Below are 13,224 nucleotides of genomic sequence, written 5' to 3'. Positions count from 1 at the left end.
TCTGCTGCTACTGCTCTGCTCCTTAACCAGCTCTCTTACTTTATTCCTTTTATTAGTATTATATATGGTTTTTAGTGTAAACCATCAATTATAGAGTCACTGAAACCAACTGCAGGAATTACTGAAGTCCAGTGTGGTGACATTTTTAAAAATTTGTTTCTAAATTTCCGTTGTTTTGGGAACCACTCATCATTCCCAAACATATACTTTACGTGGAGTGGGGAATTTCGAGAACAGCAAGTATTCATCAGTATTCTGGGTTTGTTCTTTGCAGAAGGAACTCCTGAAAGCCCAGTGGATTTTTTTTTTGTGGTTTTTGTTTTCCTGTTGCAATGCACTTGAATAGTACTGGAAGACTGGTTATCGGTGTATTTAAATATGTGAAAATTTGTCTATTCCATAATTAACTTCCATAACATGCTGAGTGCAGCTTTACCTTTGTCCTTCAATGTGCATGTATGTGTCCTTCATGAAACAGCAAATTTTCCATTTGAAGACAACATCTGTAAAGGGCAAGCTGTCATATATAAAAATTATTTTTATGTTTTGCTTGTGACTCTTAAGCTTTGTTGGCAGCCATTGTTAGGATGCTGGCACATTTTAGCTGGGCTGAACAACAAGCAGAAGCAGGACAATTGCTTTTCAGGGTTTTCTGTGCTCAGTGATTTATCAAGGTTTTTTTGAGACATTGTCAGTCTGTCTTGGCAGCTGGAAGATCCTAATGGTTAATGAATGTGTTTATTCTTACTGCTGCTGAACAGTGTGTTGCCAGCATGCATTAGATATATAAATAGCTTTTGTTCTTGTTCTGAAAGAATAGCGGTGGTGGTGGAGTTTCCTTTTATTTTTATTTAATGTACAAATAAAAGCATGAATATGCTACATTTATCTGCAGGGAGAAACATTTCCATACTGAGGCAAAATTCTTTTAAATTTATGACATAATGTACAGTAGAGACCTAATAGCTACATGGCCTCTCATCATCAAGATCTGTCTTACTTTTTATACCCAGCAGGAATGTGTGTGTAGGATGAAACCAAAGCAGGGAGACTTCAACCTAATAAACAATGACATTCCTCACATTGGAACTGCAGTTTCTAGCAGTTTTATCTTTGTTAGCTTTGATGTTCCCAGCTTTGTCGCAATATTTATCTGGTGTGTTTGGCTAAGCTAAGTTTTCTCCAAGCTTACTACTTCAATATTCTTTCAGTTGGCAAATTGAAGTAGAATTTCCTGCCAAGGAAGGTAACATGCTGGAAATATCACTGCTTTATGTGACCAAAGATCCAGATGTAGGCTGAGCCCAGCAACCTATGTGAGAAATTCCTGTCGTGTGTCTGCTCCAGACAGGCTTGGCCAGTGCTTGGTGATTCTGTGATTCTGTGTGGTGTGACTGAACTGAAGAAACAGCATTTTTTCTTCCATTTCGTCTGATATCCTGGTCAATCTAATGATTTTTCTGCATAACTGTATTCTTTTGGATAATATTGAGTGATCTTACCCTTCATACCGATTTTCCTCTGCAGTAAAGGAATCACAGAATCACAGAATGTCAGGGGTTGGAAGGGATCTCAAAAGATCATCCAGTCCAATCCCCCCACTGGAGCAGGAACACCCAGATGAGGTTACACAGGAAGGTGTCCAGGTGGGTTTTCAATGTCTCCAGAGTAGGAGACTCCACAACCCACCCCCGGACAGCCTGTTCCAGTGCTCTGTCACCCTCATTGAGAAGAAGTTTCTTCTCATATTTGAGTGGAACCTTTTGTGTTCCAGTTTGAACCCATTACCCCTTGTCCTATCATTGTTTGCCACTGAGAAGAGCCTGGCTCCATCCTCGTAACACTCACCCTTTATATATTTGTAAACATTAATAAGGTCACCCCTTGGTCTCCTCCACGCTAAAGAGCCCCAGCTCCCTCAGCCTTTCCTCATAAGGGAGATGCTCCACTCCCTTCATCATCTTTGTTGCCCTGTGCTGGACTCTCTCCAGCAGTTCCCTGTCCTTCTTGAACTGAGGGGCCCAGAACTGGACACAATATTCCAGGTGTGGTCTCACCAGGGCAGAGTAGAGGGGAAGGAAAACCTCTCTGGACTTACTAACCACTCCCCTTCTATTACACCCCAGGATGCCATTGGCCTTCCTGGCCACAAGGGCACAGTGCTGGCTCATGGTCATCCTGCTATCCACCAGGACTCCCAGGCTTGCACCAGGATTGTGATTATGTTCTGTGAAGCTTCCCTACGCTTGAACAAATCCTTTAGAACTTTTTTTGGGACTTTGCTGATTATGAAGCTGTGTTTGTTTAGGGGGCGGGGGGAGGAGGTGGGAGAGGGAAATAAAAGCAAACTCTTAAAGTCTTTCTCCTGTCCTTGCTTTTATAAGTGCATGTTTGTATGAATTAAAACGGTAAATAGCAGATAACTGAAGTGACATATGGCATTATATAGAGAAGATGATGAGAATCCCTGTTTGGGTGCTTCATTTTTCTCCATGGGCTGGATTTCTCATCCAGAATTCCTCTTCCGTGATTCAGTGCGCCCACTTGGCTACCATAAACCCTGCCTGCCTTTCCCATTGTGACCCCCCTACACAAGGTGGGAAGTCCAGTTGAGACCCATGTGTGCAAGAGAGAAACTACTGTGGGCAGCACTGAATTACAGGTCAGCTCAAGCCTTGCTGTGGCAGCCCAGAATGGAAATAACTGAGGCTGGCCTGTGGTCGGAAGACTGGATTTTGTGCAGTGTTTTCCATGTTTGGAGGCAGACGAACCACTGCTTAAGCAACTTCGGTTAAAGGTGTGGCCGGGCTTGCAATTCCAAAATCCTATCATGCCAGTCAAGTTCCAGAAGCTGCCATGGCTGTTTGAGGAGTCTGAGTTTTAAAGGTATAAGACAGCTTTCTTATTGAAGAACTTTTCTTCCAGCAGTTTGGCTTTGCATCCAGCAATGAGATTTCTGCTATCTAGGATGCAAAGGCCATCTTTCCCTTTATGCAAGTCAGTGAGTTGGGAGGATGGTGAATTTTCTTTTTATTAGAAGTGATTATCTTTGACCTAGAAGGTACTGTGTGTACAGTCCTGCATCAGCAGTAGTATTTGTAAGACTTAAATATAATTAGCCATGTTCTGGGTGTCCTAGAACTGAAATTGAATAGGAATATGGTGAGTTCTGGAGTTTTGTCTATTATGAGTGTATGTGCAGAGTAATTGATAAATAATGTTGAAGAAATACTTTCAGTTCTGGACCCTAGACAATACATAATTCCTGTTTCTGCGTGGGCCTATGGAGCTCAAATAATGGATGACTACAGGCTCCGTTTCCCTCTTCATGAGAGTAGCTTAGCAACCTAATTGCACGGTTGGCATTTGATATCTACCCTTTTGCTCTTCATTTTTCTGTAGAGCTGCTCACACCAGTACTGACTAGTTCACTTCGTTCCACGATTGTCTAAATGGACAGAAAGCACCGGGCAGATGAGACTGTTGGGCTGTGTCAAGAAGCCAGGGAATACCTGCTGAAAAAGCATTCAGAGAAACACTACTTGCTTCCATGTAGCCCATTGATCCTTGACTTCTAAGAAGGGACATGAACTATCAGTTTTTGTCCTTTGTATGTATATACATCTTACGAAGCAAAAACAGCAGTCAGGATTCACTAGGCCACGACATAGTCACACGTTTATGAACTTTAATTTCTAGCGTTACATGCGGCTGGACTTTGATCTCCATGTGGAAGCCCCGCTCTCCAGGGGACTTTCCATTTACTTAACTAGTAGGAAACCAGCACTGGAATTGACCCTTTTCAAGTATTGTGTGCTTTTTCAAAAAATAATTTGCTATTTATTAACCAGCCTTTTTCACGGAGTTTTTAAGTTTCTCTCTTAAAATTTAGCGAGCTGAATATCAAGTGGAAGTGCAATGTGTGTGGGGGTGGAAATCGGACAGGTCTGAAACCAGGGAGGGGAATAGGTGGCTCCTTATTACACTGAAGAATTCTTCCTGCTTTCTCCAAAGAGTTTCCTTGTTTGTCTCATCTTACTTTTCTTCCTGTGCTCTTATCTACTCCCCTTTCCCCACCTGCCTCAAAAGGTTGCGACAAGTTGTAAAGTTTTAAATGTATTGTGGGAAATGAAATTTTTTTTATGGAAGTGACTACTAGGACCTTTCATCTTCCTTCCCCCCCCCCAAACCTTTTTTCCCCTTTTCTGTTGTGTTCTCCTCCTGCCTTCCCCCCTCCCCTCTCCCCGCCTTTTCTGTATCGGTGTTTGGGTTTTGTGTTGTTTGGGTTTTTTTTGGTTGTTGTGTTTGTTGTTTGGTTTGTTTGTTCTCTTTCCCCCTTCTACTTTTCTGTTAGGATTTTTTTCCCTTTTCTGCTCTGTTTTTGGGGGGTTGCGGGTTGGTTTTTTTCTTTCCTTTTTTTTTCTTTCTTTTTTCTTTCTTTTCCTTTTCTGTTGTGTGATGGGTTTTTTGTTTGTTTTTTATGTTTTGGTTTTTGTTGTTGTTTGTAGGTTTTTTGTGTTGTTTTTGTTTGGTTGGTTTGTTTGTTGTTAGGCTTTTTTCCCCTTTTCTGCTTTTCAGAAGGAGAGGGTATTTAGACTGCACCTTTCTGGCTGTGGGCTGAGTACCAGCTGCTGGGTGGTGATGCAGTGGAGTACCCTGGAAGATATTCAGTGTGGGTGGGAGATACAACCTGATAACCAAAGCCAGGCAGCCCGGCACTTCCCCAGGTCACACCTAGAATGTATTAATAGCTGTTCTGCAGGACACACCGCTTCTAATTTTCTTGGAGGAGGCACTTCAGGGGAGCACAGCTGCTGCGAGCTCTTTGCAAGGTGTTGGCTTCCATCAGGACCACAACTCGAGCACAGTGCTCCAGGAATGACACCGTCTCTGGGGAGTTTTCTTGTGGTCTTTCTCATTTTGACTTGTGTGTTCTGGCCTGTCCCTTCTTGTGCACAACCCTGACCCCTGGCATGGTTCATGGCAGTGTTTGGTTTATCAGAAATTGTTTTGCTCCGTTTGCAGAAGTGAGCTGTAAACAAGAAACTGGCTGAGAAAATGTCATTGGTGGTTTAGGGGGTTGGGTACTAAAGCATCTCTTAACACCAGGTGGCACTATCTACTACCAGCAGATCCTGTAGGCACCTGGAAGGCCTTTTAACCTTGAAAGGGTGGCCTCTGCTTGAAAACAAACCAATAAAACCATCACAATTGAGGATAGCTTGGGTCAGAATTCAAACAGACCTAAATATTTTATATTCCATGCAATGTCTATACTGATCAGCTATGTTGTGTTGTGTTTCTAAACATACCTGGGGAATAACAAGCTTTGAGATCTGTAGAACTTGTCTTCTCAGTGTTTGTTTTGTGTGTGTTTGGGTTGGTTGGTTTGTTTGTTCCATACCTCCCCATACCTTCTGGTCCCTTCTCTTTGTTTTAGGTTCCTTTCACTGAATTTATCACTACTTTTATGTGAAGTTGATGCTGAAATAGGTGTTCCTTGTTTATCGGTCAAGCTGGGTTTCATTTCTACAGTAAGATATGACTATGCAGTCATAGCTGTAAGCAGGTAAAACCCAAAAGCCATGCAGGGAATGAAATTTTAACCAGTGAGCTGCTTTAAGTGACTGTGTTGTTTGGAATGAGATCTTCAAATCTGTCTGTGTGGTTCATGTTGAACTTAGCTTGAGTTGAAGTTAGTTCAGCTGAGCTTGAATTGCTTGGTCCTGAGGTGTTGGCCTAGTTCTTCCAAGTTACACTTGATAGCTAATAAATGTTTAACACTCTGTGGGAAGTGAGCTAATGTATTGCATGGATGTGTGACTACAGGATGAAAATGGCAACGGGTGACAGCACCCTTCACGATGTCTCATGATCTGGGTAATGTTATGTGCCTAGAGGGGCAGTGACAGTCCTTGAGGTACTGTGCTCCTTTGATACAGGCAGCTCCTGTTGTTTTAGACCTCTCACTCCATTTTGTGTTTAATCATCTCCTTGCTTACTTGTCAGCAGAAGAGGAGTGTAAGTGTGCATCCGAAAATAACCAAGTGTACTCTTGTCCTCACTTGGTTGCCCTAAAAATTGTGCCTCTTTCTTCCCCAGATATTTTTTTAAAAGCCACCCTCAACTCAGTCTCCACAAAGAGAAGTTAACTTCCTGAAATTTTTAAATGGATAGAGGTGTTGAGTAGAAGAGAGAGAACAGATGAAATAGATGAAATGGTAAAAGGTATCAAGATCAGCAAGTCTAATAGAAGTTCCTCTAAGGAAATCTGAAAAAAAACAGTGAACCTTTAGTGGCTGTCTTAAATTGTGGGGGAGGTGACGGAGAGGTTTAAGATGCTCAGAGAAGGGGAAGTACACCAGCCAGATGCCAATGTATGAAAAGATATGGAACATGCTAATAAAGTAATACATTAATAACTACCCTAGAGGTACTGAAGTAGGAAGAAAAAATGCAGAAGACAGCTCAATGGGAGTGTTCTGCCCAGTTTTACGTCTTCTTTACTGAAAGTGTAAAAGAGAAAATGAAGCAACAAAATCATCAGAGGGAAAAAAGTGTCTGAAAGAATTTCTTTTAATCTTATTTAGAAAACACACAGGAGAATAATGTCAAAACTCCTGTAAAGCAGACTGAGGAATAGGGAATGGAGGAGTATATTACACCAAAAAAGGTGAGTGTGTTTGTACATGTACCACACTTAAACTATGAAGATAGCAAAGCGCTGGAATGCAATACTTGCAAAAATAATATGGAAAAGAATTAAGGAATTTTCTTTGTTTATATATAACTATTTCTAGAAAGTGTTGAAAGCTGCAGATTTCTACAGTATGCAAGAGCCTTAAAATATTTTTTAACTCTTTTCTTTAAAAAGCAGAACCTGGAATGACCCACACTTTACTAAGAATCATAAGTTCATATTCCATTTAGCTATTTAAGTTTTCGTAATTTGCATGTAGAAATTTGTTTGCTAAGGATGTCCAGAAAACTGCAAGTTTAAAATTGCTTAGACAAAACTCGAAATCGGTAACAGAGCAATTTGTGAGGATATAGTTCAACTGTATTTTGTTGTATCATCTTTATTAATGACCAATTAATTGTCTTAGGCTTATGCTGTTACATTTAACACAGTAAAATGAAGGTACAATTTAGGACATGAGAAAGTGCAACAGTGTTATGCCTACTGGACTTCAGTTAACCATAAAACATAAGTTATGTCTCAGGTATTTTCAGTAGGAAACTTACTTAACCTACATTACCTTTGCGATTTAATCAGAAATATTAATAACAACTATCTCGAAGCACAGTCAGGGTCTTCTATAAAACGTACCTGGTGTTTCAGGATGGGTATGGTGCTAATTGACATACTTCCTCGTAACAAGTGTGTGCAATCCAGAAAAGGGAGGGGAGGAAAAGTGAAGGGGAAGACTGTGTAATTTTAGCACCAAGAATATTGCTCTGATTTAAATGGTGAACTAAGGTTTAGTCATACACAAGTGTAATTACAGTGTCCTATTTTTCTAAATAGGCAATTACATGAGAACCTGCCTATATTTCCTGCTGGTATACAGATTTTAAAATCCCAATAGAAGTTAATGACAATAGCATCGTAATAAGTTGCCTTTCCAGTTACTCATTAGTATCTTTTCCAGTTATTAGGTGTTTTGAATTGCTCAGAAAGACTCAAGATTTGTTATATGATAGAGTAGAAAAATTATCTTGGTTGACTTGTATTCCACTATAATTCTTAGTTATTTATTCTGTCCTTCATGTTCTGGTGGCTTTCTTTTCCACAATAAATGGTATGGGTTTCTTGTGTGGGTAGTTTGGTTGTTTTTTGTGGTGTTTTTTGTTTTGTGTTGGTTTTGTGTGGGAGCTTTTTTCCTCTTAAATTTTATGGGTAATTTGCATTCCATTTTCTGCTAATTTTTATGATGCAGCAAACAGTTTTACTTCTCTGTACAAAATTATTTGACTGAAACTTCCTCCTGTCATCTCTAAAATTTGTCCATTTCTTTTGAAATACTAAGTAAAAGCAGACACTAAAGGTTTGAATTTTTCAAACATTTTTATTTCCTTGTTCCCAAGAAGGCCACCTCAGTCAGGCTGTGTAGACTCTTAGATTGTTCACAAGAGGTGAACTAACATTTCAACCAAAAAAACTCACACCAAAACCCAAACCCAACAAAAAACCAAACCCCATATTCCTAACAGTGAGAGCAATTGGGTAACCAAAAGATACATATCTACTGTCTATTATACATACCTCTATATATGTAGATATATCTATATAAAAAATATATATATATAAAAAATCTTTGTGAATGCATGGCCACATGCACATCTTTGAATGTTCAGTAGATATCAACAGGTATTTTTTAGAAGATATCTGGCTTTGCTGAACACCTCCCTGGGGACCCTGTACCAGTGCTCTACCACCCTCTGGGGGAAAAACCTTTTCCTAATGTCCAACCTAAACCTCCCCTGGCACATCTTCCTGGCATTCCCTTGGGTTCTGTTATTGGTTGCCAGAGAGAAGAGATCAGCACCTGCTCCTCCTCCTCCCCTTGTGAGGAAGCTGTAGACCACGATGATGTCTCCTCTCAGTCTCCTCTTCTCCAGGCTGAACAAAGTGACTTTAGCTGTCCCTCGTACAGCTTCCTCTCCAAACCCTTCACCAACATCGTAGCCCTCTTCTGGGCAGTTTAAATGGGGTTCCTGTGCCACAGGGCAGAGGGTGCTGAGCAGGGTCCTTGATGAGCCTGGTCAGGACAGTGAAGGCCTGTAGGTACACTCAGGGCCTTAACAGTCTTTGCTGTTTACTGTGGGGTGACTCCTAACAACAGTTGCAAGAGTAATGTCACTGGTTAAAGAAGGAACTGCATTTCACAGCGTGTGAGCAGCCTTGATGCTTGCTCTGCCAAAATAGGTTTAGAAAGCTCTTTCTTAGTGGGAAGAGGGGGTGTCAAGCTGTCGTGTTCTTTTTGTCCTGGCATGGAAATGGGAATGCAGATTGCACTAAGTATTTATGGAAAACATACCAGGGGTTGTTGAGTTCCTTAATAATATATAGTAATTAAACTATACATATTTAAACCAATCACACCTGTTTTGGTTATTCACAGACACATAGGCACACACACACACAATTCTTCATTATAGAAGAATACAGGTTGGAAGGTACCTCTGGAGATCATCTGTTATGACAACTATTCAAAGCAGATCTTTTCGAGTGCTCATGGCCTCGTTTAGTAGAGTTGTTAATCTTTCCAAAGATGGGAGATTTCCTAGCCTCCCTGTTCCCATGTTTGACCATGCTTCTGGTGAAAAAGTTTTTATGTTTCATTGGAATTTTCCGTGTTAAAGCTTCTCAGCTTCCTCTTGTCCTAAATTTGAATCTCCAAGTTTTAACTTCAACATTTTTGCAGTTGTTGATGGCTGTTAGTATCCATTTTTAAATCTGTGTGCAAACCTGATGTATTTGTGAACAGGAGGGACTGATACGACAGAATGCAAGTTGAGATGGTGTCAAAAGGTTCCCTAAAATTCTTGAAGCCAACTTTACCAGTGCATCTTAGGTGTAAACTGTGACATTGTTTGCTATTGCAATCCTGGATTTCTTGAGAAAAATCTGCCAGTAGCAAGGCAAAAAATATAGTGGTACTGAATTGTGGTCAAAGACCCAGTTAAGGAAATATGCAAAGCTTGCAAGCTAAAAATAATCTGTCAAGTAGAACGTCAAAACCTGAAGTTTCTGTATGCGCTAATCTTTTCTGCATACCCAGGTTGTCTGGGCCAGTGCTTGCTCTGTATTTCCCCCCACCCCACCTCATTCTCCCATAGATGAGTCCTTGCTTCTGAGGTTGGGCTTTTTGTCCCTAAGAGCATGTCCTTGTATTTTCAGCTAGTAAATATGCTATTTTGGGATCATTTATGCCAGTCATATCTTCTAAACCAATTAGTATCTTGCTGTTGTTTACAGGCAGAAAAATCTTGCTGATGCCAAAACAAACTGACATCTTTGCTAGCTTGTATGTATAGTATTCATTTGAAAGCAACTAACAGATTGTCCTCCTTCTCTTACCAGATGTGTGCAATAGTACCAATCTTCCTGAAGTTGAAATCATAAGTCTACTGGAAGAGCAGCTGCCTCATTATAAGCTAAGAGCAGATACAATCTATGGTTATGACCACGACGACTGGCTTCATACACCTCTCATTTCTCCTGATGTGAATATTGACTTAACAACTGAGCAAATAGAAGAGACCTTGAAATACTTCCGTAAGTCAAAAATTCAGAAATTGTACTCAAGAACAAATAAAATAGTGCTGTTTTTGTTACCTCCTCTGAAGTATCTGTGCAATTCGGTTACAACTGTGGCAAGCAAGAAAACTGTGATTTATTGCCTTGGTCTTCAAGTTTGTGGTAGACAGAAAATAAAGGAAACATTTAATTAGAAACAGTAGTTGCATTTGTAATCTCTGCATGCTCTTCTTCATGTTATCAAATACTGGTGAAACTGAAATACTTATTTGTACTTGTGATCTCTCTGGCAAGAGACTGAAATTTCTGTACATATACAATATAGAAGGCTTAGACCTGTTTCATTATTCGCTTTTTTTTGAACGTGTTCTCTGATGTATTACACTGTTGTAAAATCATTTTTCTGCAGCTTATGCTTCTAGGAAAGACTGGTGAAGAACCTAACTTTGAGCATTTGGTCGAGATGGTTTGTCCATCCATTCTTCCTTTTGTTCATATTCATGCTATTGGACAAGAAGGTACTTAGATTTCTGCGTGAAGGGAGAACGTGCAGTATTGTGACCTTCTGTTTTTTTTCGTTCTTTTGTTTGAGCCCATAGACGCTTTTATCGTGGTGAATGTATTAATGTCCCTCTGGGTTCTTCCACCGTGGGTATCAACTTAGCTATGCAAGTAGAGAAGACTTCTGTGATTAATCCTCTAATTGCTGATTTATTGAGTAATGTATGATTAAATGATTCTTCTGGGTTTTTTTCTCCTCTGTGGTTTCAAATGAAGGTGCAATTTTGTTGCACTTCTTCATGTGTTGCAGGTTAAAATAGTCTGCAGAACGTCAAGCCAATAAATTTTATGCTATAACTATGGTAGTTAAGACTTGCGCAGCAGTGGATTTACATAGATTGTAGTAGTAGATAGATGCAGGAGGGCACTGTGAAGCTCAGAAGAGATGAGTTACAGGGCTCAATACAAACCTTTGCAAAGGTGGCTGCTTTGCATTTTGAAGCACCTGCAGAATTCACTTTGTAAGGAGCGAATTTGATAAGAGCATTAAGAATATGGAGAACTGAGTTTCTGACTGCAATAGTTCTAAAGAAGGTGCCCATAACCTTCTGCCAATCAGACAAAAACAGTGGGAAGGGGGAGAGGCTGATCAATGGAACCAGTTCTACTACAACACCTTGTTTTGTGTCAGTCCATTAGTGTTATTATAATGGTGGCAGAAGCTGGCTTGAATAAATGTTTTGAAATGTCAGATTTCTAAAGTCTTCAGTAGCTGGATTAGTCCTGTGTCACAAGTAAGGTTGTTTATGTGGGTGGCCTGTTGCAATAACCAGGGAGAAGACGTTTTGCTAACAGAGCAAGTGTCATAATTTAGCCCCAGTTCCCCCCAGCTGGCAGCTAAAACCATGTGCTACTTGTTCACCCCTCCCGAGGTAGGATGGGGAGGAGAATTAGGAGACAAAAGGCAAAACTCATGGCTTTAGATAAGAACAGTTTAACAGAACAGCTAAGAAAAACAAACAGTAACAGCATCAGAAGAACCTGCAAAAAAGCGATGGGCACACAGCGCAACTTGACCATGTGGCAGTCCCGCCACAGCAACCCCTCTGCCCCAAAAAAGACAAGTGGGTTCTCAGCTGCAGCTCATGCCCTGAACAACAGCTCCTGCCCAAAATACAAAAGCACCAAGCCGTGTGGTCCAGAGGAACCATCCAGACTGCCCTGCTCCCAGCAGACAGCAGGACTGTCCCCCTGGCCCATCCCTTTTGTAACTGAGCATAACCTGATATGGTGTTGAATACCCCCTTTGGCCACTTCTGGGTCAGCTGTCCTGGCAGTGTAGATATTAATGCTATCTCTGCCGACCCAGCTCAGCAAGGGTGGCAAAAATCTATGTGGCAGCATCCTGACTCTCCCAGCTGAGATGCTGATGGGCTGTGTCACTCACAATAGTGCACAACTGGGGATGGATACAAAATGAATTAAGCAAGTACTTCAGCTAAAAGCTGAATAAAATAGTTTACAAGTGTAATGACTGCAACTTTACCACGTTGCTCTGATTGAAGATTTCATCTAATCAACTGGCTTGAATGAAAAAAAATTATGAGTGTAATTTCTGCCACAAAGTCTGGTTTTGCTTTCATTGAGAAATAATTCCTTAAAGAAAAGGAACCAAGCAGGGCAAAATTCCCTGAAGAAGTTTATTCCTTACTGCTTGTATACAGACACTTGTGTATAGATAGTAGTTTAAGCAAATTTCGAATGAGCCTGGAAATGGAGATCTCTGACTTTACCTTTGTTCAGCTTTTGTGAACAAGTCATACAATACATCTGTACATGAGAGTGCAAGATCATACCACTTTAACATGTTTGGAAATTATGACACTGATTATAAACCTTGGTTTATGGAGAAATTAACTATCGAAAGAAAAATATTATTTTAAGTAAGTTGGCAAAAAAGTCCCATGAACTGTACCATCATCACTTTGGAGAGTGTTTTCCAGGGTGTGGCTGCTTGCACAGTGATTCATTTTCAGTGCTGCAATTAAGGCACTCCTTCTGTACCTGTTTAGTTTGTTTGGAAAACCTTGATGAGGGGTTGAGCAAATACTGTAACTTGTATACAGGAAAGTTTTAGTATAAAAAAAAACCTTAGAAATTTATGTTATTTTCAAAACAGTATCCTTGTGGTCTAAGAATTCTATGATGTGGTTAAATGTAATAAACAATAAAAATTCATAATCTGTTGAAGTTTTCCTTAGCTGAAGGAAGAATTAATTGATTTTGCTGCAAAACAAGTATTTTAATCAGAATTAAAATACACTACAGATACAGATTGTTGCTTTACCTTCCTCAAGCTTCTTAGAGACACACAAAGGTAATTAGAATAAAATTAATATTGAAACTTGAGCTAGTGCAGAATATTTTTAGGTGTGGAATTAGGTGTTTTGTTTATGGTT

General features: G+C 40.2%; 1 protein-coding gene across 5 annotated transcripts in view; it reads left to right on the top strand.

Annotated features, from left to right (window-relative positions):
- LOC136098503 (trafficking kinesin-binding protein 1) overlaps positions 1 to 13,224 on the top strand; it is a 132,766-nt gene that overhangs the window by 53,284 nt on the left and 66,258 nt on the right. For all 5 annotated transcript variants that reach the window (XM_071804853.1, XM_065831975.2, XM_065831976.2 and 2 more), the window contains exon 3: positions 10,088 to 10,282. Coding sequence is in view for 4 of the 5 variants with exons in the window: in XM_065831975.2 (XP_065688047.1) it covers positions 10,088 to 10,282 (195 nt within the window). In the remaining variant the exon portion in view is untranslated. The remainder of the gene's footprint in view (positions 1 to 10,087; positions 10,283 to 13,224) is intronic.

The sequence above is a fragment of the Patagioenas fasciata genome, chromosome 2 (genome assembly GCF_037038585.1).
Source record: "Patagioenas fasciata isolate bPatFas1 chromosome 2, bPatFas1.hap1, whole genome shotgun sequence".
In the NCBI taxonomy this organism is placed as follows: domain Eukaryota; kingdom Metazoa; phylum Chordata; class Aves; order Columbiformes; family Columbidae; genus Patagioenas; species Patagioenas fasciata.
The sequence above is the reverse complement of the archived record's forward strand: the minus strand, read 5'-3'. Positions and strand labels throughout refer to the sequence as shown.